Source organism: Thermothielavioides terrestris, chromosome 2, assembly GCF_000226115.1.
Source record: "Thermothielavioides terrestris NRRL 8126 chromosome 2, complete sequence".
Taxonomy (NCBI): Eukaryota; Fungi; Ascomycota; class Sordariomycetes; order Sordariales; family Chaetomiaceae; genus Thermothielavioides; species Thermothielavioides terrestris.
This window is the reverse complement of record NC_016458.1, coordinates 1377469-1400064: the sequence shown is the minus strand read 5'-3', so window position 1 is coordinate 1400064 and position 22596 is coordinate 1377469. Positions and strand designations below refer to the sequence as shown.

The following is a 22596-nucleotide window of genomic DNA, read 5'->3' as shown; positions in this document are numbered from 1 at the left end:
GTCATCCATCTTGACGGGCACGACGGCCTACGACTCGAACGAGTTCGACGACTGGGCCATCCAGACCATCGCGCGCACAGTATCTGGGTGGGTGGCAGTTCAACTCCACTGCCCTGGGGCAGGGCCAAGGTACTGCCTGCGCGCGCTGCTTACAGCCGGCTCCGGTAGAGCCGAGGCGACCGGCCACCTACCGAACTCAACTACCGGTCGGCAAAAAGGAGAGACCAGAGCCTCGGCCGGGTTTTAGCCCACGCGAGAGGGTAGTTTTCCAGCCGATGCCTCTCTTCAACTCGAACCTCCGGAGCGCTCCGAAGCGCCGAAGCGTAGGAAAACCAAGAGGTAAGGGGAGGAGGGGCGCGGGAATCCGGGCAGGTTAGGAGGGCGTTTTTGGTTGATACGCGTTGCGAGCCCTCGTAAATGGAGGCGAGAAGGGTAACAAGCAAGGTAGTGGGAGCGCTACCGAGGGTGTCGAACGAGACTCGAGTTGCTGTCCAAACAGTGCATTTTGTACGTAGGTCCTAACTTAGCACGTCCACACATGCCACAGGCATTTGCAGGCCACTGTGTGGCCTGCCCGGACGTTCAGCGTCAACAACAACAACAACAGCCCACAGTCATCCTTGCCTTAAACCCGTTGGCTGCTGCTGACATCTGCGCCGTCATGGCTCTATTCCCTGCTGTCAACCCACTTACGAGGCGGCCACTAGCTGTTGTTCCTTTGAACAGCGAAAGGGGTGGCTTGCTGAAGAGGCCTTGTTCATGGATGGGGGGAAGGTAGTCGGGCCGTCTCAGACGAGGACTGCGGCTAATGGTCGTCTGGACTGGCATCTACCTCATCACGAGCACTGTCCTACCCGTGGAGATAGAATTGGCCATGGGGGGGAGCAATCAGGCCATGTATTGTGGCGGCCTTGTGCGGCGTTCAAGTGCGTCTCTATGCTCTGTTTCCACGAGCTGTGAGGACATCCGGACCACCCCAGCGGCACTCCTGCGAGCGGCCGTCAAGCTATAACTAATACGGACAACATTTGCGGGAGAATCAAAACAGGATCGTGACGTTCACGTCTCTCCGTTCGAAGGATGGGCGGGAGGCGAAACGAAACACCGACCGGATCGTTTATCGGTAAGCCCAGACAGCTGTGGCCGTGGGCAGATTGCCCGAGGAGGACTCGGACGTGTAGAGACAGTAGACGGCGTTGTCGCCTGGCATTTCTTGCTGGACATAAAGTTTCAGCTACCCTGGCCTTGGATTATGCCGCTGGAAGCCGCGTCTCTAAGTGTGTCTGTAGGCTGCTGAGGCTGGTTGCCTAGGAGCGCATGGGAGCGCCTTCCTTAGAAACAGCTGAATGACGTCATTGATTGTGAGCTTGAACTACTGTGATATGGTTTACTTCGTCGAGTTGGGACGGGACTTGCCTTCTCGCCACGCACGGTGACCGGTGACCCGTATAGGGCCCGATTGTACAACTGGTGGTGTAGGTTTCACTTCTCCTAGGAAAAACAATGTCCAACTTCGGTGATCATACAAAAGGTGTCCGCCAGTCTTCGTTCGCTGCTCGCTTTCGGAGAAAGACGCTCGCGGGAAGACGCTCTCGGGACGAGGGGGCCCTGCCCCTCGTGCATCTGCACCTCTCCAGCCAAGGATGCCCCTTCTTCGAGCCGCAACTCTCAGATCCACCCTCCCGTCGGGTTTCGCGCTTCGGCATCCCGGCAGCAAAGTCAAGAATAAGAGGCCAAAAGAGGAAGATTTTCTTCCCCATATAAAGACTGTTAACCATACTTACAAATTATTTGGATGGAGAGTCCCCGACAGCAGCAGGACACGTTCGTTACATCTCGCCGAGCAGGCATATTTGCCGTCAAGCAGCTCACTCATGCATACCCAGCATAGGTACAGGTAAGTACTCCAGTACTCTCCGTATGGGTTTGGACTCGACAGACACCAGCCTCGCGTGAAACCGGCGTTCGCTTCGGACGTCACCCGCGTGCCACATCCCGATCTGGAAGCCCGGCGCCGAAAGCTGGGGCATCGATCCCATCCCGTCGAGTTTAAAAAATGGCGCGTGACACAGAGCGGGAATTCCCGGACACACGTTGCGATCTCATTCAGTAGGGGTCCAGCAGCAAGGCTTCCCATCCATCCCCACCTTCCCGTCGAGATGCCGGGCGGACGGAGTCCTTGCTTGGAGGCGGACGCCGACTGGCCCTTGTTTTGTTCGGAGACATGCCCGAAAAAACTTCTAGAAGCATGCCAAGACCGAGCTTCATTCGAGCTGCCCGAAGTCTTTGTGCGCACGCATTAAGCTTTGTACACGCGCATCGAAAGCCCGGGTCCAGGGCGGCAATAACGTGGACCTCCTTGATGATTGAGCAAGTCACGGAGGGCGAATGGCTATCGTCTCTGGTCGGATACCATACACCGGATCGCAGCGCTGAGCAGCCTCAAAAGCTCCGGCCTGTGAGAGGCAAGGGCTTCAGGAATCTTCGTTCTTCTACCGTCCACAGCCATCGTCAAGGTTGATGACAGGAGTCCAGATTTGGTCATCGACTTATGTGCTGCCTTCAGCGAGCCGGGTCTACCCCGCTCCTCCGGAGACAAAGCTGATGAGGTTAAATCCAGAAGACCGGGACATCTCCGGGCATGTCTCGACATCCGAGCTCGGTGAGACTTTCTATATTGCAGCAATTGACATTACACATTATAGCGCTGGCGGAGCGTTGAAGAGCCGGCGGAGATGCACAAAATTATCTGCTGCTGTATAAGAAGTGTCCGCAAGCAAAAACCCTTCGCGCCGACTCCTCGGATGCGATTAGCTCCGATGAATCGCCCGCAGCCCCAGCTTGCCCATTTTGGCTAGTGCCCGGGCACCAGTGCGGGACCGCTGTGCTTTGGCACGATTCATCTTCCCCTTTTGAACTCACTGGCCAGGGGTGCTCTCTCATCAATCCCCCATTATTTTGTGCCTGGTTTCGGCGACTTTCTCTTCCTGTTGTATCGTGTCGGGTTTCGGCAATGGCCAGCCAGCGAACTCCTGACGCGCCAACAGTCCCCCATCCTCCCCAGCCCTGCGGACTTGTGGGGTCGGAAAGAGCCATTGCTGGGGACGCTGTTCACTTCACAGCGGAATTGGAACGGGGTTGGAATCTCACGCGCTGCACCAGACCCCAGGATGAGTCAAACCGGAGCTGTGATTTGCTGCAGCTGCTCCAAAATCCGCACAGCGTATCTCCTATCCCGTACGGTGCTCGCTGCCCACAAGCGGTGCGTTGGAGAGCTGACTCAGCGGGGGCGATCGGCATTTACACTAGAGCTTGGGGAAGGCCGATGTACTGCGAAGTACCCTGCCGTACCCGTCCGTCTGCTCTCTCTGTTTGGAAGCAACTAACGTTAAATGGAGCGCCCTTTGACCTCCGCTCTCGATGCTCCCGGCCCATGTTTTCGCCCGCTTGCTGTTCACTCACGGAAAGTTACCGACGCTTCAGCGCTATATTTCTGTCCCACTGGAGCGTCTTATGCTCAACTGGGACCGCACCGGGGCCTGGACCTGACGTGGCCGTGCCGTTGACGTCGAAGTCGAATGAGCAGGCAGGGCACTCTTGCCACGATGCCCGGAAACAGCCAGAGGCGATTTGCTTGCCTCTCCGGCTTTTTATCCCTCGCTTCCAGGTCTTTCGTCAGACAGGGGCGGATCCGAACTCCAGGGATCGACCAAGTGGTCCGCCCGAGTGGGTGGCCCTGGGCGCTCTGAAAGCTCGAAGCTCACTTATTCATACCCTGGTCATCAGGACGTCAGCCCACCGAACCGGTCTCCGCAAGGAATTGGGCCGTTGATGCCAAGCCCCTGTCAGGATCTTGTATTGTACAATGTACAAGCAGGGACCTGACTGCTCCGTCTTTGTACCCCACGGCCGCCAAACCGATCGCGAGATGTGCGCGCTCTCGGACATAACGAACAGGCCGACGACCGTTGTTGATGCCACCCCCGAGCCATTCAGTCCACGATGGGTGCATTAACTTCTCCGTAGCACTGCCGAGGACTGGCGGTGCAGACACCCCATCCCCTGCTCCATGTCGTGTCCTTCTATTAACACGGCTCTGGACCGTCTCTCCTTCCCCGTCCTGCGAAAGAATTATTAATCGCCGATACGCACTTACACAGTACACCTGTTGATTATTATTCTGCTCTGCTCAGCATGAATGCGGAGACGCCCGTGTAGTGCTGTCGACCTATCCTCTTGTTCTCTTCTCTTATACATGCAAGAAGCGAATCCCGCTTACACCCCTTGAGTCTACGTCTTCTGTTCTTGCTTCCCCCCCCCCACTTCGGCCGAGCTACGTGCCTGTTTCTCGGAGCAAACCGCCAGCGGCCGCATGATAAGACGAGCAGCACCGATAAAAGCGCAAGCTCTCAACTTGTATCACTCGCGTGCTTCGTAGTTTATACCCATTTTGCTCCCCTTTCCTTGCGGTATGGACAGCCTACCCACACCACCCAACGAGGAGCTCGGCAGACCTCATGGGCCGAAACGACCTCACACCACCTCCAAGCCGGTGAAGACAGTGCACCGGTCATTAAAACGGACGAGCACCCACCAGCATCCACCATCGCCCTCCCGCGAGAGCCAGTCCCAGCAGGGCGATGCGAGGCATAAGCGGGTATGGAAGGCTTGCGAGAGGTGTCGCATGAAAAAGACAAAGGTACCTTCGCCCAGCTGCCGAGCACCTATCACTCTGGGCGAGTCAATTCCGCTGACATGGCGGCGCAGTGCGATGGAGAGTTCCCCTGCAAGCGGTGTAAAGACGACGGGCTGATCTGCACCGCGGGGACGCGCAAGAAGACCGAGTACAAGCAGTTACCGCCAGGGTACGCCGAGGTGCTGGAGAACACCCAGTTCGTCCTGATCGCCACGGTGCAGAAGCTCTACTCGATGGTGCGGAACGGCGAACCGTGGGAGTTCGGGGAGCCCGCATTGAACGAGCGCGGCCAGCCCATCGTCCACAACGTGGCGGCCAAGCTCGGCTGCTTGCGACCGAACAACGACCTGGACCTCCCCATTCAGTCCATCTTCCCCGAGGACGAGGCTGGCATGGCCGAGCTGGCTCGGCAATTACGGGAGCAGCAGCAGAAGGAGGCAGCTGGGAACGCATCACAAAGCAGTACGAGACAGGAGACCGAATCGAGCACCAGCAGCGGCGGGTACAACCGGACGGACCGCGCCAGCTCCTCGGCCGCGTCCGACCTGGAGCACTCGGACTTTGAGTTTGACACCGACTACCGCAAGGCCGCCTTCGGCGGCGCCGCCAGCGCCCTGAGCATGTCGCCCGCCAGCCTCAGCTACGGCGGCGACTTCGACATCGCCCCGCCCTCCGCCGACGGCTTCCCGCCGCCCAGCCTGCCGTCGCCCACCATGCCCACGCAAAACCACCACAACCCCACCGCTGCCGCCGCCGGCGGGTTCCAGCCCTGGACGGGCACTGTGAGCCGGCCGCCGTCGGTGGACTTCACCGGCGCGCCGCCGCTGTGGATGGGCCAGAGTCTGCTCGAGCCCAGCAGTCTGATGAATGCCAACAGCTTGCTGGGCGCGAACTACGAGATGAAGCCGCAGGTGTTCTCGTCGTCATGTCGAAATCCGGAGATCATGATGGGCATGAGCGACCCGACGATATTCTCCGGCTTTGACGACGACACGCTACGGCCGGCTTTCTGAGCAGCACACCGACCGCCTGGGATATGCCCCTGGAGAAATCGGGGCAGGCTCATGATAATCAACGTGGTTTTAGGGGGCGGCGGCAATACGAATTGGGCACAGGATGGGCATAGGCGTTACGGTTATGGCAGCGGTGCACACGACGGCGAGCATAAAGGGACACTGGAACGGAGCGGGTTTGGGGGGGACGGTCTGCTTTCGTTTACGGATCTGAATGCGAATTGTACGAGTATCACGGGCCAAAGCAGTGGGAGCGACGGGCTGTTTCAACCACCATACCACACTCCACGCTGGAGATCGGGTCAGGAAAGGAAGGGGTCCAGACCCCGGGTTGGGGGGAATGGGACCTGCATGAGTACGGATAATAATGTACAACGCAGTTTTACCTCTTTTGCCTCGATTTGGCAGCAAATTTCAAATGTGATCCAGGCCTCGTCTATCACAGTAGTGTGGTAGTCTCCTTCCTTGATCCATTTGCCCCTGTCTCGTCGATCCCACCTACTCGGGGCCGTAGTGTATCTCGTAACTCGGTCCGCAGGAGTTACGCGGACGGATTTTACACAGCCCACAGCGCCGCCCCCCCCCCACCGCAAACGGACGGCAAACAGGGGGCGGCGATTTGAGTCCGCCGCCCTATGGGAACCAGCCGAAAAAAGTGCCCGAAGTTTGGGTTGCACTGCACTCCGGCGGCCGTGGTTGGTTCAGGCTGGATTTCAGCTGGGTCGGTAAGCTAAGGTAACTTACTGCGGACACTGGACCGGACCCCGTTCCTGGGCGACCTGGCTTAATTTTGCCATGAAGCACGGATCCTCCCTGAAAACTCGATCGTGAATTGTGGACATACGCAGTAAGCAAAAGGAAACGGGGTTTGTAAGCAGTAACGCCGTGCTCGATAATCAAGCGCCATGAATAATCCGCCTCCGCCAACTGAGGAATGATGTCCACTGATTGTCTGGACTGGTCCAGAGTTGGAAATCATGGAACTATCTTACACCACCAGCGAGCCGGCCTTGCTCCCCACACCTGTCAGACCTGCGAGCCCTCCTCCCGTTTCCGAATGGCATCGGGGCCCAAGTAAGTTTGTTAACGTTAACGGCATGGCTGAGTTAGGGCTCAGTGCCACGCTGTCACAGTGCTTGCCGTTTCGGGGTGCCAATGTCGGACGCCGCGCGGGAAAGGGGTGTCGTCATGCTCTGGGCAAAGCCACAGTGTGCAGTGCAGTTAATTTCGGGGGGCCGAGACACGCTGCACTACACGACACTTCCCTACCCAGGTACGAACACAAATACGCGGATCTGCAAACGCGGGGGTTGATGGATGCACCGTTGGGCTGGGCGCAGCTTGGCTTGTTGGCAATTGGATGTCTCATCGGTGGGATTTGATCACCAACCACTGTTGTTACTGGAAGTTAGTTGTGGGCAGTCTATTACGTTGGTTACTGCAAAGCAAACACAGAATGAAAAGTGAGCAGGTTGTGGGGGCGGAACATCATTTTCGCCATCTTATCTGATCAAACCAGAAGGCTGGCGCACACGTCCCGCAGTAAAGGGGCGTGCCGTCATCTCGGACTTTAGCGCTGCGCGGCCTTTTGGGCGGAGCTGCACCGATCGTTCGTGGAACACCAGCGCCCGACATCAAGCCATCGGAGTGGTCAACCCTCCGAGCTCCGCGCCCGTGGACACGGCCGCGCGGGCCCCGGGGCTCTCAAGTCGCCCGCCAGGCCCCACTCAATCGCCCGCCCTTCACCAGAAGCGGGACCGCCCGCGGAGCTGGGTCAGGGCTGGGCAGCGCAGGCTTCCGTCAAGAAAAAAAAGTCCAAAACCAAACTGACGTCGAGCTGCCAGGGCGAGCTTGCTACCACAACAACGCTGGGCTAACAGCTTGAGAAAACGCAACAAATTAAGCGATTGTCTCGAGACAACTTGGCTGAAACGGCCATACTTGCAGCGAAAAAGCCCAATCGCTTAGCCCAGGCTGCCGCCCTACTACAGTAGTGGACGGAGTACACTATGTACAATTACTGCACAGTGACGCGGTGCATGCTTTTCTTCCCCTCGATTGCTTGACCGGTGAAGCTCCCCCGCTTGGCGCTGCTGCAACGTCGCACAACATCGAAACGGCCCAGAGGTTGACTACCTGTACCTAGTGTACACGTACTAGGCAGTCACGCGAGGACCCCAAATGAGCTCGGCGGATCCGATTGCGATTGGTCGCCAACAACGCCATCGCCAAGGCCGGGCCTCTTGGCTGTCCTTGTTCACGAAGCGGTAACTGGAAATATATGTACGCGTATAACTCGCGACGAGTGAGGCGCCCTGGCCGCTCTCGACCTTCAGCAAGGTCCCCCAAGTGAGATAACGTGGCCGTCAGCACGAAGGGCGGGAGAAGAACGAAGAAGAGAAGTGCACATCTCGGCGCCGAGTCGAGGATTGGCAGGCGGAATCCGGGCTAAGTCCGGCGGGTTAACTCCGCGTCGGTGGAACCATCGATACCTCCGTCGAAGCCCTATGTACTGTAGGAATTTGATGTGCGCAGAACGGTATTCCGTACGGATTATTAACGAACAGAGCTGGGGCGAAATCCGTCGTGTTTCCGTGCGGAAATAGACCTCTGTTCGCAACTCCCGCAATGATTAACTGATTATCGCCGAATGCTGATGAAGAAAACAGCGGGCATGACGCCGAACCCTCTTGGCAAAAAGAAATCATTGCTTGGCGATCTCCATCGCAGGCGCTAAAATTCTCTTCAAGTTCCCCAGAAGGAAGATCACAACGAGGGCGAAAGCATGGCCGCTGGCGGGGTTCTTGGCGCTCTGGATCAACTTCGCAGCAGAAACATGCCCGACAGAGAAAGCGAAAAATAGAAATCGGAAAGGGAAGTTCCTGGAAGAACCAGCTGCGACAGTTGACAGGGCAGGGCGGACGTACCACACTGCACAGTACACTAGTGTAACCCGGTTGTCGCGAAGCGACTCGATTGGTCGGCCCGCGGTTCATCCGCGGAGCCAAGAGAACGTGGCACTGCGTACGGAATATCCTGTGTATACACTACGCCCACGATTGAATGGAGCGTGGGTTTCCCAGCTGCTTTGCTTGTCTGGAGCATTGAAGCCCAAGGAGACTGGACGGCAGGACTCCGAGTTTAGATCCACGGAATTGGACCAAGTTCAGGCCTCGAATACGGAGGTACAAAACGGCTTTAACGACGGTTCCCGGTGGGCAGTACTCGTAACTAACCGTACTCGTTCAGCAAGTTTTGCTGAGAACGTGGCAATCCCCCGTTACGGCGCGATGATGAAAGCGGTGAGACAGGAGGCTGTGATGAAAGCTGGATGCTGCGCTCCTGTCCGTGTTGAGGGCTAAGTGTGAGCAGTTTACGCTGTGTGGCTACGGACGGTTACTAAGAAGGATGAGAAGCTGAGCAGGCCGTCGGTTGTTGCTTGTACTGTGTAAAAACACCGCCAACACTCGATGGTTCACAGACCGCAAATGGCTCTCTTGACTCAGGTAGGTACACACTGGCTTACTCAGCCCATTCTCCCAGTGATGTGGGAGGTATCCGAAGATACAATCGTAAGTGGATGCACAGCTGGCGCTGCATGCACGAGCGGATGGAAAGGTCTTGAGCAGCAGACCGTTGGATGCGCTGCCGCAGGAGTGCTGATGTCAGACCCGTCAGCAGCCACTGCGCTGCCAACACTTCCTTCCTAGAGTGTTCCCCGTTTGTGCTTATCTTGCCTTCACACCTTACCATGTTGGGTGCCCACATCGCAACCAAATAAAGTTAAACACACGCAAGAAGCTGTTTGACTTCCAAGGTTGTTTCATCCGAATGCGAGCTAGGTTCCCTGGCAAGAAAACACACAACGCTGCCCATGCACAGCGGATAGTTAATGGGACCGTATTCGGCTCGTTTGCGCGTCTCGACAGCCAGGCGATGCCCGCTCAGCCACTGCCCGTGAAGCGCTGAAGGAATGAATCGTGGCCTGAATGACATGGGCGCGACGATAGTTAGTCGTTGATGACGACGCCGACCAAGGGGCGTTGCCCTACCCGATCGGGAAAGCGTTGAGACTGGGACGGAGCAAAACGCAGCAGAGCGTCCACCCAGGCGCAGGACCCGCAGGTACTTCGAGTGACTTCCGCAGGGGCAAGTGAGACTGCAACGCAGTATGTGGGGATCGGCCGTTCGCCGCCGCGGGAATTTGACGGGATTGATGAACGCGAAGAAACCGACCTCTCGATTTTGTGCGGCAAGTCATTGCGAGCGCGCGCTCAACCGGGCAGCCTACAAAGTAGACTCTCCGCTCTCATAACCCTCCCGTTCACTCTCACATCTAGCAGTCACGGCAAAGTCGCATTCAACAAGGTAGAGATGCTGCACAGCACCGCTAACCTCGCATACACACTTCACTTCGTTACAGTCCCGGACTGAGTGGTGAAAGCCCGCGGAACTTGTCAGAGCTTGCCCCTCTCGGGCCATCATGCACCTCAGTCAGTATCTGCGGAGGTATTATACTCACGCTTACGCCACAGTATATGTTGTGTCATGTCGGACTCTCACCGAGCGGCGCGGGGCAGCGATGCGCCGAGTGTTCCACTCGGCGACCGAATGCCCCACGTCTCCGGTGTCTCGGAGCATCCGAGATTCTTCCGTCCGAACGTGCGAACGTCCGCCTCTGTGTCCCCACCACGTTGGAAAACGCTCCGTGTCCGTGTGTTGTAATTGGCGCCCCCCATCCGGCAATCTCTGGGTTTCTGGTTTGTGTGCGTGCGCGCGATCCTCATCTCATGGAAGTAGCGGATGTTCCGATCTCTTCATTGTCTCTTCTCGAGGGCCAGTTGGCACCCGGCACAAGACACCCCCGTGTTTCGACTTAACCGGTCCGTTTGTAAATCGTAAGGAAGCGCGCACAAGCCCATGAAGTAGTACTTTCAATGTCGTCTGAGATGGCGAGCTCGTGTCTGCCCTTGCTGCTCTTGCGCTTGTCGCCCCAACAGCGGCCCCGGACGAGTCCAGATATGTCGGCCTGACGAGCAGGGCGCCACTCACATTGATACGGCCACCTTGAGAAAACCCCGCTCCTGTTCTCTTCCAGTCACGCTGCTAGTCTGCAATCAGCCAGTTCTTGACAGTGTGTCGTTTGGCCCATAAAGCCGTGTGAGCCTGTAGCGGCCTGTAGTGCCACCGGCCGGCCTTGTTTTGCTATTGGGAACCTCATGCCTTCCTTCATGTGGTTGAGCACGCGTTCAACCAGTATGCGATACCTTCTACGGTGCCAAACCGTGCTCCATGACCGCCCCTGGCGGGTCCCTGTGATGTCATTGTCTCCCGGCCTTCGAGTTGCCGAACCACGTCGAGGTACAACCTCAAACCCAACTCGACGTAGTTCCATTGAATCGTATCCAGCAGCAATGCATCCGCGTATGAGAAGACAGCAGCCCTCGTCAGGGGAAACACCAAACCGGCGGATCATAACCATCGTGCTACCTGGCATATAAAAACCACGAACCCGCGGATATTTACCAACCAACCAGCCATCATGTCCTTCCCAGCCCAGAGAGACCCAGGAACCAAGAACCACCAAAGTCATACCCTGCAGCAGATCTCATTCTTCCAACCTCAGCACCAACCTGATCCAAACCAGACCAGACCAGACCAGACCGCCCATCTCACATTTCCAATCGTACCCCCAACCCATGATAATCTGCCAGGTCCACCTCCCGTCCAAGCCCCCAGGCCGACGCCCTATACCTACCGATGGATATCGACGCGCTCGACCCTGCGCACATCGTCGGGCATGCGCACGATGCAGAGCGCGACGCAGAACTCGCCCCACTCGCCCGAGGTCGCCTCGCGCACGGCGTCCTGCAGCTCGCGGCCGTACTGCTCGCGGTAGGCGCGGCGCACGAGCGCCATGTGCGCGGCGTCCCAGTGGTAGCGCACGAGGCGCGAGATGAGCAGCTCGCGGCGCAGCTCGTCGCGCCGCGACGCGGTCAGCGCGTGGTGCAGCAGCATGGCGTCGCGGACGGGCTTGTTGATGATGCCGTTGAGGATGTGCGCGAGGACTTCGCCCTGTTTTGGGCATGGTTGTGGTCAGTCTCTCTGGGGCTGCCGGCTCGAGGGGGGGGGGGGGGGGAAGAAGAAGAAAGGGGTGAAGGGAAGAAGAGACTTACGACCAGGTTCCCGCTCTTGCGCAGGGCGTCCTTGGCAAAGTTGGCGCCCTTGTACTTGTTCTTGTACTCGCGCAGGACCTCGCGCAGGTGCGCGTCGCTGCGCTGCGTGACGATGGAGATCATGAGGCTCTCGCCGCCCTTCTCGCTGCGGACGGCGTGGCGCAGCTGGCGCACGTCGTCGTCGACGAGGTCGTAGTCGATGCGCAGCGGCCGCCCGTGCACGTCCTCCTCCTCCATGCGCTGCTCCTCCAGCACCAGCAGCACGGCCTTCTTGAACTTGTCCTCCTTGAGCTCCGTGCGCATGCACTTGGTCAGGCTGTTGGCGTACTTCTTGTCGCTGAAGCCCTCCTTGATCCGCCGGATCTCGTCGTTGGTGCGCCCCATCAGCGACTCGATCAGCAGCTCGCGCCGCGTCTTGTCGCCGTGGTACCAGAAATTGGCCCAGTACGCCTCCGACTCCCACCGGCCCAGCGCCGTCGCGTAGCACGCCTTCATCAGGTTCGGGTCCTCGTCCTTGAGCCGCGCGCGGATGTGCTTGGCGATGTTGACGCCCTTGCGCTCCGTCCCCGTCTTGACGAGGCGCTTGTACTCGGCGCGCAGTTCCATGACCTGGTCGTGCGTCAGCCCAGGCAGGATCTCCACCAGCGGCTCCGTGTCGGGCGGGCGCTTCTCGCCCTTGAGGGCCTTGGCCAGCCGCGCCGCGTCGTCGGCCGGGTCGTTGAAGCGCGCGCGCCGGGCGCGGCGCTTGTCGCCCGCGCGCTCGTCGTCAGAGCCGATGGGCGAGAGGGCCTCAAGAACGTGCGGGGCGCCGGTGGGCAGCAGCATGGGTGAGGGCATGGGCGGCATGGACTGGTACGTGCCGTGATACGCTTCCAGGAGCGGAGAGGCTGGGGCCGAGGCGACGGAGAGCGAGGCGGCGTGGTGAGGCGTCTGCACGGTCAGAGTCGACATGCGCCCCGTGGGCGGCTGCGGCGACCGGTCGCGCTTCATGGCCGATTTTATCGGCGCAGCCGGGCCTGGGCTCGGGGGCCGACCGGCAGGGCGCGCTCCCGGTCCGTGAGGGTCCAGGTGCGTCGCGCTGTACCGCGGATCCTCGGGCTTCGCATACTCCCACTGCTTCGGCTGGTCGTATCCGTACGTCACAGCAGGGGGCGATGCCGGGCGCTCGTGCTTGGATGGGCCAGGCAGCTTGCCGTAGGCCAGATCGGCCTCGAGCTGCTCCTTCTTGCGGCGGCGCTCGTGCTCCTTGTCGGACTCGCGGTCCCTGTCGCGGACAGAGTCGCGTGACTGACGCGGCGAGCCCGGCTCGACCGTCTTGATGTGGGCGTACTTGTTCGGAAGGTAGAGGTCAGCGCGCTGGCGGGTAGTCTCGCGGTCTGAGTCGCTGTCTCGGTTCCGACCGCGGTCCCGGTCGCGGTTCTGGTCCCTGCGGCGGTCATTCTCAGACGGCCAGTACTCAACATCCCGACGAGCATGGGCATACGGGTCCTCGCGCGCATCCGCGGGCTTCCCACGCGGCGGCCCGCGATAATAGTCGGGACTGTCGTCCTCGGCCGCAGACGGCCACTTAGACAGCCGCTCGTACTCATAGGCGGTCGACGAAGGGTCCCGGAAGGCCTCGGAAGAGCTCGGATACGGCACGGCGTCCACGATATTCGGCGACACGCGAGTGCGGCTCCGGTCGCGGTCGTCGTCTGCGCGGCGGCCCGCTGGAGATCGGGACCGGGCGCGGCGGCCGCCGTCGTCGACCTGCAGCGACATTTCGGGAGAATGCTAGGATGGAATGTGCGAGCTGCCGTGTGGTCACAGGGTGACTAATGTGTGCTCGCCTCGGCCCGGGGAACGCGGGGTGATCGCTCGCTTGCCGAACCGGAACGCGGCAGGGACCCGCTCCACGGTTCTCGCACAAAGATTGGCGAGCCACAGGCGATTCAGACACCCTGGTCGGCGACGCAATTGAACTTGAAACTGAAGTTCTGCAAAACCCTAGCTGCCTCGCAGAGCCGGGCGCTGAGGTCTCTTTAAAGTTTTCTTTTATTAGGGCAAGCAAGAAGGGGAAGAGAGAGAAGAGGGAGAAAGGCTGAAGGGGGAGGGGCTGACGATCCCCGAGTGTGATTGGGGGCTGGAAGCGCTGCAGCTGCATCAAAGCCGCAACACATCCCATGTAACGCCGGTGGAGGGTGGACCCGATCTGACATTCGGTTGCTGCCGCGTGTCATAGGCCAGAGCTGAGATTTTGAGCTACAGGTTGTGTTGAGAATTCGTGACCCCCAGCTAGTAGTGAGTGTTTCGGAACAAGGAGCATCGGCGGCGCTTGCCTTCGTCCACTGCCTTCGCAAATGGAACGAAGCAGATGGCAAAACGCCCATGCCGACTTCCCGGCTTGTCTCGCTCGGCGCTAAGGTCGTCAATGCAGTAGTTCTGCGGTGTACCAATCGCACGCAAGGCAGCCACAAGCTCATTCATGCTTCCTTCCACAGCGAGACTTCCCGGGGCAGGCACCGAGTGGCCGCCGGGCTTGGCTCCTGTCTTGGCATCCGGATGTGGGATGGTCGCGTGCCTTTGGCGCTGCTTTGCCGCACCCGCAGCGACCCCACAATTTCCCGGCCCCGTGCCCCCGGAGAGGAGATTTGCCCCGGAAGATGGAGCAGCGGATCGGACTCGACTTCCGCCAGCTTTGTTCGCCGAAACCTTGGGCACGATGGCGCGAGGCTGGTGCCGTTTTTCATCCCACAGTTTGCGTAATGCTTTGAAAATTCTGAGCATCGCTGACCGAGCGGGGGTGGGACGACGTTGTACGCTGTGCCATTCAACGCCTTGCTTGGGCTCGCACAGGTTCGTTTTGTGATGTTGTAACCTTGGGACTGGTGGCGACTCATGTCCATGTTGCTCTTCGCGCTCAGCGTGACTTTCAGGTGGGCATGGTTGGGAACTTGGAATGCGGACCAGGGCCGGGAAGACAGCCAGCCTTGTTGATCTGCCCGTTACCCGAGTCTACCCATGCGTTATCTTGGTCGCGTGTGTGTTCTCGGACAACAACAATGCTACAGAAGCCCCGCAGCCTGACTCCTGCAACTGTGCTGCCAGCATTTCCGTCGAGGTGGGCGGACCGCCGTAGCCAGTGCGCCTCTCAAGAAGAGAAGCTCCTCAAGCGGCCACCACCGCTGCATCCAACCATGCGCCCCAGCCATAACCAGACAAAACGCTAATAACCATCGGAACCCTTCCAAGTAAAGTACCGTCCTGCCTTAAATGCAACAATGCGAGCGCTTTTGATACACAGCAGAAGAAACAATCGTAGGACATCGGGCCTAATCCTGGCCGTCAAACCCGGCACTTCTCGTCAGCCGGATCGTCCTGGCCGTCAGGCATCGCTCGGATCGAGATGGCCGGCTGGCTGCTTGCCGTTTCCTCCAGCCGGATAGCCCCTTGCCCGCGGAAGCTGGAACCGGAATAAATGCTCATCAGTATCGCAAGAAACTCTCTCGGTCGTCATCACGACGGCGCCTCCTGCGTTCTGCGGGAGACCGCTTGGCGCAAGGCAACCAACCTCCGCGAGATACTCCCCCACGTCTCCATGAGGACCACAATCACCACGAACGCAGCCACCAGCACGACCACGAGCACGTCGTTCTGCTGCTCGCGGAAGTAACGGCCGCCGTAGGAGAGGAGGAGGAGGTGGTCTTGGCGGCCGTGGTGTTGGTGCCGCATGCCGAACGGCAGCCACTGGGCCGGCACGCCGAGGTCGACCACCTCCGTCGAGTCGTCAACCTTGCTGACCGTGAGGCGCAGTGGTATCAGGTCGATCTTGCGGTGTCGCCGTCGGCCGCCCGTCGGCTGTCCCGGCTGCGACTCCCCATGAGCGGATGGCCTGTGTTTGAAGAGCGGCGGCAGGAGCTGTGCGTGAAATGGCTGCGGCATTGTCGACCGCGTCGGCGTGTCGTGTTGTCTGTCGCTGTCGGGCTCGCGCACCCAGTACGTCGTCCGGGTTCGGGCCACTGCCGCGATGTGATGCGCCGTGGCCGGCAGTTCGTAGAGCCGCTCGGTCATGACCAGCGGCAGCGGGGCGCATATCGCCAGCTGCGCTGCGCCGAGCGCGACGTAGAGACTGCTCGGCTTCATGGTGTGCTTCCCAACGGCGTTGGATGCCGACAGGATGCGCCCAGGGACGACGGATCCAACTTTCTTTGCTCAGTTGGCGGTGGTGGTGAATATGAACGGTGGAGGCGCCGAAGAATAATGGGCGGGCAGCTTTCGAGGTTCAGACCTGGGCCTGGGTTGGTAATTACTTGTAGGGCACCAGATGCAGCAGCAGCGCAAGGATGCGGCTCCCCAGGCAGTTTGCTTCGCATGTAACGAATAAGTCAGGAGGAAGCGCAGCGGCGCAGACGAATCGACAGCGGCGCGGGTAATTAACAAGGTACCTAGGTAGGTCGCCTAAAGTGTCACTGAGTGGACGTGGGTCCAAGTTCAAGCCAAGTTGGTAGGTGACACAGGGACGGTTTTGAAAAGGAAATGGGAACCTGGAATTGAAGTTGCGTTGAAGCAAGCCGTCAACGGGTGTTCCGAGGTTCATATCCAAGGCCAGAGCCCAGGACAGCAACCAACCTCGTCTCATCCAGACACGCTAGTGTGGACGTGCTGCCGGGGCAATGTCTCGCTAGCACTTGCCCTGTCAGCATCATGCCGACTCAATGGCAGCCAATTGTGGCTCATATCCGAATCAAAACAGAGAGCGCCCAGTAGCAGGAGTCCAGTACGAGGTTCATGGACTAGGTAGCCCTGTATGTCCAACAGCAGACGAGGAACGATTGGGCTCTCTCCGATGAAAACCGTTCAAGCGCGCTTTCCCTCCTTGGACACCAGCTGCCCAAAAAGGCAGCGATAAAGCATAGCGTTAAGTCGGGCACTGCACTGAAGGATCGAATGGGGGCCACACGAGGAAGGTGTAGAAACGTCCAACGCTGAGGTAAAACAACGTTTTGCAATGCTGGGCGTCGCGGCGCTTCCATTCATCCCAGGCGTCAATGTGGCAGTTGATGCCCCGATCAACTTTTCTCCGCGGGCCCGCGGGAATGCCCTGGACTGTGTGATGTGCCGAGGAGGCAGCCCGAGGCAGGTCCTGTACGGAATCCATACGGAGTATCACAGCTTCGACGCACGATTGGCAAACAGGGGCCAAGAAGTAAGGCTGCCTCGTGTTGATGGTAGAACTCGCACAAGTTGAGAGAGTGCCATGCATTCTCCATAAGTTATGGAGCTCGATGGAGAGAAGAATACGAAGGCTCCATGAGGGCGATGCTGTGTACTGGACGGATATCCCTACAAGCGTGGAAATTGTCCTGTACGCTACCTACCTACCTAGGCAGGGTCGTCGTTAAAGAGGTCCCGCCAAGACTAATTTCGGAGACTGCCGCGTACAAGTAATTACAAATCGCCAAGGGTGAACGGGGCCGCCACGACTTCGAGCAACAGAGCAACATCATCGACAAGACAAAATCGCAAAGACTCGCAACAACAACTCTACGAAACCTCAACCAAATCGAAAAAAAAAAAGAAAACAAGGATAACCTACACCCTAACTATAACCCGTATCCTAACTTAACCTAAACCCTAACCAGCGGGGGGCTGGGTGAACTAACCCTTGGCGATAGAGCAAACGCCTTGGCGATAGTGCAAACGCCTTGGCGATCGGGGCTGCGTAATAACGTTGTAAAAATATTGCCGACAATTGGCCGAAATTAGTCTTGGCGGGACCTCTTTAACGTCCACCCTAGGCAGCTGGGTTCGCTGGCGAGCCAATCCCCTGGCTCCGGCGAACCGAATTGGGAAGCGATGGGGAGCCAAGGAAAGCACGGCCACAAGGGGCCCACATCCAGAGATCTCCCGAAAATTGGCCCGATCGATTACCGCACGTTCGGTGACTTACCACCACCAACCGCGGCACACCCATCGGATCGGTAGTGACTTGGCAAACAGCCACCCTTGCGGGACACGTCTCCCGGACGCGATACGGATATACATGGAGCACCATCCGATCTGACCCATGGCACCCCCTTCGGGTCTGCACCACTCGGCCGTTCCCTCCGATTTCGAGACGCCGTATCCGCCGCTGGTGCGGTCATCCACCGTGCCCGCCAGCCTCAGGTCGCACCGCGCCGATCCGTCGCACTTGGCGCCCGAGGACGCCTACGCGCCCCTCTCGCCGCATCGCCATCCGGGCGCCTACGTTCGCGGCGGAGATGGCTCTGGCACAGATGCCCGCCCACGCCGCGTCCGGCGCGACGACACCAGCCGGAGTCGCAGCAGGAGGCGCAAACGCTTCCAAAAGCTTCTGTGGGTGAAGCAGTCATGTAAGCCAGCGTTCCGGATCCGCACTGAATGCTCTTGGCTGGATGTCTCCCACGCACCAAACGCAATGCTCATTACCTGCATGTACAGACCCCGACAACTACACCGACCAGGCTACCTTCCTCGAAAACCTGCAGCGGAACCCCCGGGTCCGCCCGTACGACTTTTGGCCCCTGGTGGCCGACTCGACAGTGATCGTGCAGCATGTCTGTTCCGTGATCATATTCGTCGTGTGCTTTGTCGGCATCTTTCAAGAGCGCGTCAGTCCCGTGTCCGTAGTCGGCTGGGGCAGCTTCGCTACTTTCCTCGGCTGGCTGTTATGGGATTGGTGGGTCAGCCACGAGACGCACGAAGGATCCGGGGATGATGGTGCGAGGGGTCGCATCATGCGTGGTGGTAGCCGCACATATAGAGAATACCGCCCGCCTCTGCAGCAGGACTCGTCGGGGCTCGGCCAGTCGATGCCGAACGTCAGTACCGTCAGCATCTCGAGCACGTCCAACCTGCCGTCGGCAACGAGCTCGACATCCAACCTCCTCCAGGACCAGCTCCCTCCCCATCGGCCCCTCCAAGCGCCCAGCAGCGCCGCCGGCAGCAGCACCCTCCTCGTCCCGGGCCACGCGCCCTCCCGCTCCGTCAGCTCCGTCAACTCGATCGCCTCGCAAGGGACGAACCCCAACAGCCCCACCACCACCACAACCACAACCCACCGGCTAGGCCCGGACGGCCCGGACCAGCCGCCCACGCCGTCCCCCACAGCGCGCAACAGCCGGGCCTACGTCCGCGTCAGCACCATCAAGTCGGCCATCCTCATCTACTTCACGCTGCTCGGCCTGTCGCCCATCCTCAAATCCCTCACCCGGTCGACCTCGTCCGACAGCATCTGGGCCATGTCCTTCTGGCTGCTGGTCATCAACATCTTCTTCTTCGACTACTCGGGCAGCAGCTGGGTTGGCAGCGGCAGCGGCGGCGGCGGCGGCACCCGCGGCAAGCGCATGCCGGTGGCGTCGCTGTCGACCAACGCGGCGCTGATGGCGTCGACCGTGCTGGCCAGCCGGCTGCCCAGCACGGGCCAGGTCTTCAGCCTGACGCTGTTCAGCATCGAGGTGTTCGGCCTGTTCCCCGTGTTCCGGCAGTACGCGCGGCACCGCAGCCGGCGCTACCACGTCTCGCTCACCGTGCTGCTCGTGCTCGGCGCCGGCGCCGGCGTCGGCATGGTCCTGGGCGACGACGACGCCGGCGGCTGGCCGTGGAAGAGGGGCCTGCTGGGCATGCTGGTCGGCTGTCTGATCGCCGTGCTGGCCATGGGCGGCTGCGCCTGGTGGCTGATTGGGCTGCAGAAGTACAAGAATGAGATCTATGGGCCTTGGGATCCGGCCAGGCCGATTATTATTAGTCGGAGACACTGGGATGATGATTAGGGAAGGGTAGTTGTTGTCATTGTTGTGGTGTTGAATCAATTGCTGTTCACAATGTGTTGATGGCACTTGTATCCGTCATGATTGGGCTTACGAGTCCAAAGCGGTTCAGGCTCACTTGCTTGGTCATCCTTCGTCCACTCAACTTCCTGACCGCAACTGTAGTATATAAGGTAACTCAGACCTGCGGGTAGCAGCTACTGCGGCGCGTCCCACGGCTCTCAGACCGAGGGAGCAATTGCCCGCAGAGTCGTGCCACAGCGGTGTTCATCACAGTTCCTAACAAGTCGTGTCCGTCCCGAACTCCACGAACCCGGGAAACTCGTTCTAGACGCCGCCCCATTTGGAGCCTAAACCCAGTGTCTTCTCTCTCCGAGTCCCGCTTGCTGACCTGCCTCCGACCACCAGGCCCATCTTCCCCCAGAAACCCTCACAGGACTCGGGTGTGCTCCACCTCACTACCCGGTCCAGTTATCGTTCTCATCACGGCCTGCCTCACATACAGACTGCTTTGCTGTTAGCAACAAGCATATACGTGTAGCTAGTTCAAGGGCACCAGTACTCCCGGCGGTACGTCAGCAATTCGGACAAGACTCACCCAAGTGGTGGAGAAAGTCGGGAGAGGATTGAACCTAACCCGATGGTGATGAGAAACGAGAGTGGGAGCTGGAGAGAGCGTTGGAGCGCTTCTGCTGCCATCCTGAAGAGGTCAGCGTCTCAAGCAGCTAGCCAAGCCGTGCTCAACGCGTGTGGTTTGACGCACGCACACCCACGTCACTCAGGGGTCACTCAACACCGTGTAGATACCTTAGGTAGTCTTATGTCTAGCGCACTTAAGCAAGCCGTCTATGTCAAGATTCTCACAGAACCAGCCATGAACATCTGATATTTTCTCTCTTTGGCAGAGCAGGAAGGCTCTTGCGTGGCTTGGTATAGAACCATGTCCGTCTGCATGATCGAATGTCTCACCGCCCACCCCAAGTCTTCACGCCGAGGGTCGCATGCTGTCCTAGATTTAGCGGATGCCTGGACTATGATGTCGCTGTCCGGTCACAGGAGTGAAATGACTGAGCTCCGCCGGGCTGTAACTGCCGGTGACTTGTCCATTCTCGAGCTCACGCATGAGGCGCACCACTGAAGGTATGCACTCTGAATGGTTTGTATAAGACATTGTAAGATTACTTGGCTATGCCGTCTTCTCTGCTAGGGGTTGACGGCATTTGTGTTTACAATGATGGGAGCAGCAACAACAATTCGACGGCGCTGATGAGACCCATGACGTTGTGACTTTCCTTGCAAGCGATATTGGGTTGGTATTTAATATTCCTAAGAAAGCTGCTCGCTGGAAGTTTGTTGGAAGGAACAGTGGACCACGGGAAGATGGGTGCTTGAGGTCATTCTCGGCTGGACTTGGGCAACCATCCCACGGACAGCCATCCCACCTACAACTCACCAGCTCACCTGTGACTATCAGCATTTCTTCAAGCCCGAGGATCCCATTCCAAAATCCGCGATGGCTTCACCAGCGCGGCGAAGGGAGGAGCAATGCAAAACCAGCTGCTCAGAATGTTCAGCTCACCTGTCAGTGCAGTAAAGACGCCAGCCAATATATCCCAGAAAGACATTTTGAAGAGTGCAGAAACGATGGCGTCTGAATGAATTTCAAGAAAAGTTCTGCCAGGTTGTGAGTTTGCTCAGCACCTTCCCTTGGATATTCCCACAAGAAAAGTCTCTTTCCATTTTACCCCCCCCCCCCCCCCCCGATCCGGTCTCCTGCTCGCCATCGGGCCCTGCATTGACCCTCGACGACCTGAAAGGCCGGCTGATCCCGGCGCTGAAGGACCCTGAAGGCAATCTCTAACTTTAAGCTACAATAGAGGTAGCGATGTGGTGTAGCTTATGGCCTTCGCTATATATGCGAAGGAGTTCGTGGTACAGGTTGAGAAGGGCCCTTCGCTGCCCCCTTCGCTGCCGCCTCGCCGCCAGGAGGGATGCTCAATCTCGCAGCTGGAGATGCAAATTGTGTGGCCGGTGAGATCCCGAAGACGTCGGCCTTCCACCACCCCTTCGCCGCCCCTCGAGGGCATCGCCATGTTGGTGGCCTGGCTGTCAATCGTGACAGTGCAGCGGGCAAAGTCGAAACCCTTGACTGGGTACAAATCCGGGGACGAAGATGTTGAGGACGAAGATGTTGAGGACGAAGATGTTGAGGACGAAGATGCTGAGGGCGAAGATGTTGGAGACGGAGATGCTTCCACCTCGGATTCCGTCACGATTCCACGCAGCCGTCGCCGCGGCACTACGTCCAACGCGTCCGTCTTGTAGGCGGAATAGCATCGCAATTCCGTGGTCTTGATCTTTGCAGGGCGAAGAGGTCGAGGACGGCGTCGCGGCCAAGGACGCTTATCGCAAGGGGCGTAGCCCAGAAGATATGTGGGAGGAGATCTCCTTCATTCCCCCTGACATGGAAGAATCCATCCAGGCCGAGATCAAGAAACGGCTTGAGCTCCAGGAGCATCCTGTCTGCTGCCCCACCGTCAACAAGATAAAAACGACATGAAGTCACTCGATTCCTTGGCCTAGGCGGTCTCGAAACTCGACGTCAAAGTGCCAAACGTAGTCACATAGACCTACGCTGCCCGGGTATACTAGCCGTATGGCAAACTCATCTTTTCCAAGTTGTTGTCCATGACACGGTCTGAGCAGTCGGCTACAGTGAATATGGTGAAGGAGAAGGCGGACAAAAACCTTGATTCGGTCATTGACAAGGCCCTCTTCGAATCCGACAAGCACGTACAGATCCCTCTACTCCAGTTGTGACAAGGAATTAAAATGCAACGGACGGGCCAGAAACAAAAGACAGAAGCGACACGCGGACACAACTTTGGAGCACATTGAGAATCAAAACGTCCAGCAAGGTCCGCGAGGCCCGGGCTGCTGCT

At 58.7% G+C, this 22596-nt stretch overlaps 6 protein-coding genes across 6 annotated transcripts; 4 read left to right on the top strand and 2 right to left on the bottom strand.

The window, feature by feature from the left end:
• The first annotated feature begins 4242 nt into the window (after positions 1-4242).
• On the top strand, positions 4243-6214 carry THITE_2111974 (uncharacterized protein). The gene is made up of 2 exons (XM_003651488.1): positions 4243-4699; positions 4768-6214. Exons 1-2 carry the CDS (start codon positions 4472-4474, stop codon positions 5707-5709), a joined length of 1170 nt encoding a protein of 389 aa, XP_003651536.1. The 5' UTR covers positions 4243-4471; the 3' UTR covers positions 5710-6214.
• Positions 6215-11382: 5168 nt separating this feature from the next.
• THITE_2111972 (uncharacterized protein) lies at positions 11383-13919 on the bottom strand. Its single transcript, XM_003651487.1, has 3 exons — positions 13369-13919; positions 11886-13311; positions 11383-11784 (listed from the first exon to the last, which is right to left on the bottom strand). Exons 1-3 carry the CDS (start codon positions 13644-13646, stop codon positions 11464-11466), a joined length of 2025 nt encoding a protein of 674 aa, XP_003651535.1. The 5' UTR covers positions 13647-13919; the 3' UTR covers positions 11383-11463.
• A 732-nt stretch (positions 13920-14651) lies between these two features.
• Positions 14652-15237, top strand: THITE_2111970 (uncharacterized protein). The gene has a single exon (XM_003651486.1). It carries the CDS (start codon positions 14927-14929, stop codon positions 15092-15094), a length of 168 nt encoding a protein of 55 aa, XP_003651534.1. The 5' UTR covers positions 14652-14926; the 3' UTR covers positions 15095-15237.
• Positions 15238-16088, bottom strand: THITE_2111968 (uncharacterized protein). The gene has a single exon (XM_003651485.1). It carries the CDS (start codon positions 16005-16007, stop codon positions 15381-15383), a length of 627 nt encoding a protein of 208 aa, XP_003651533.1. The 5' UTR covers positions 16008-16088; the 3' UTR covers positions 15238-15380.
• A 1843-nt stretch (positions 16089-17931) lies between these two features.
• Positions 17932-19913, top strand: THITE_162029 (uncharacterized protein; the record flags this gene model as incomplete). The annotated part of the gene is made up of 2 exons (XM_003651484.1): positions 17932-18238; positions 18327-19913. 2 exons carry the CDS (start codon positions 17932-17934, stop codon positions 19655-19657), a joined length of 1638 nt encoding a protein of 545 aa, XP_003651532.1. The 3' UTR covers positions 19658-19913.
• A 1286-nt stretch (positions 19914-21199) lies between these two features.
• Positions 21200-22474, top strand: THITE_2127426 (uncharacterized protein; the record flags this gene model as incomplete). The annotated part of the gene is made up of 5 exons (XM_003651483.1): positions 21200-21235; positions 21327-21338; positions 21551-21970; positions 22020-22175; positions 22307-22474. 5 exons carry the CDS (start codon positions 21200-21202, stop codon positions 22472-22474), a joined length of 792 nt encoding a protein of 263 aa, XP_003651531.1.
• Positions 22475-22596: the final 122 nt, after the last annotated feature.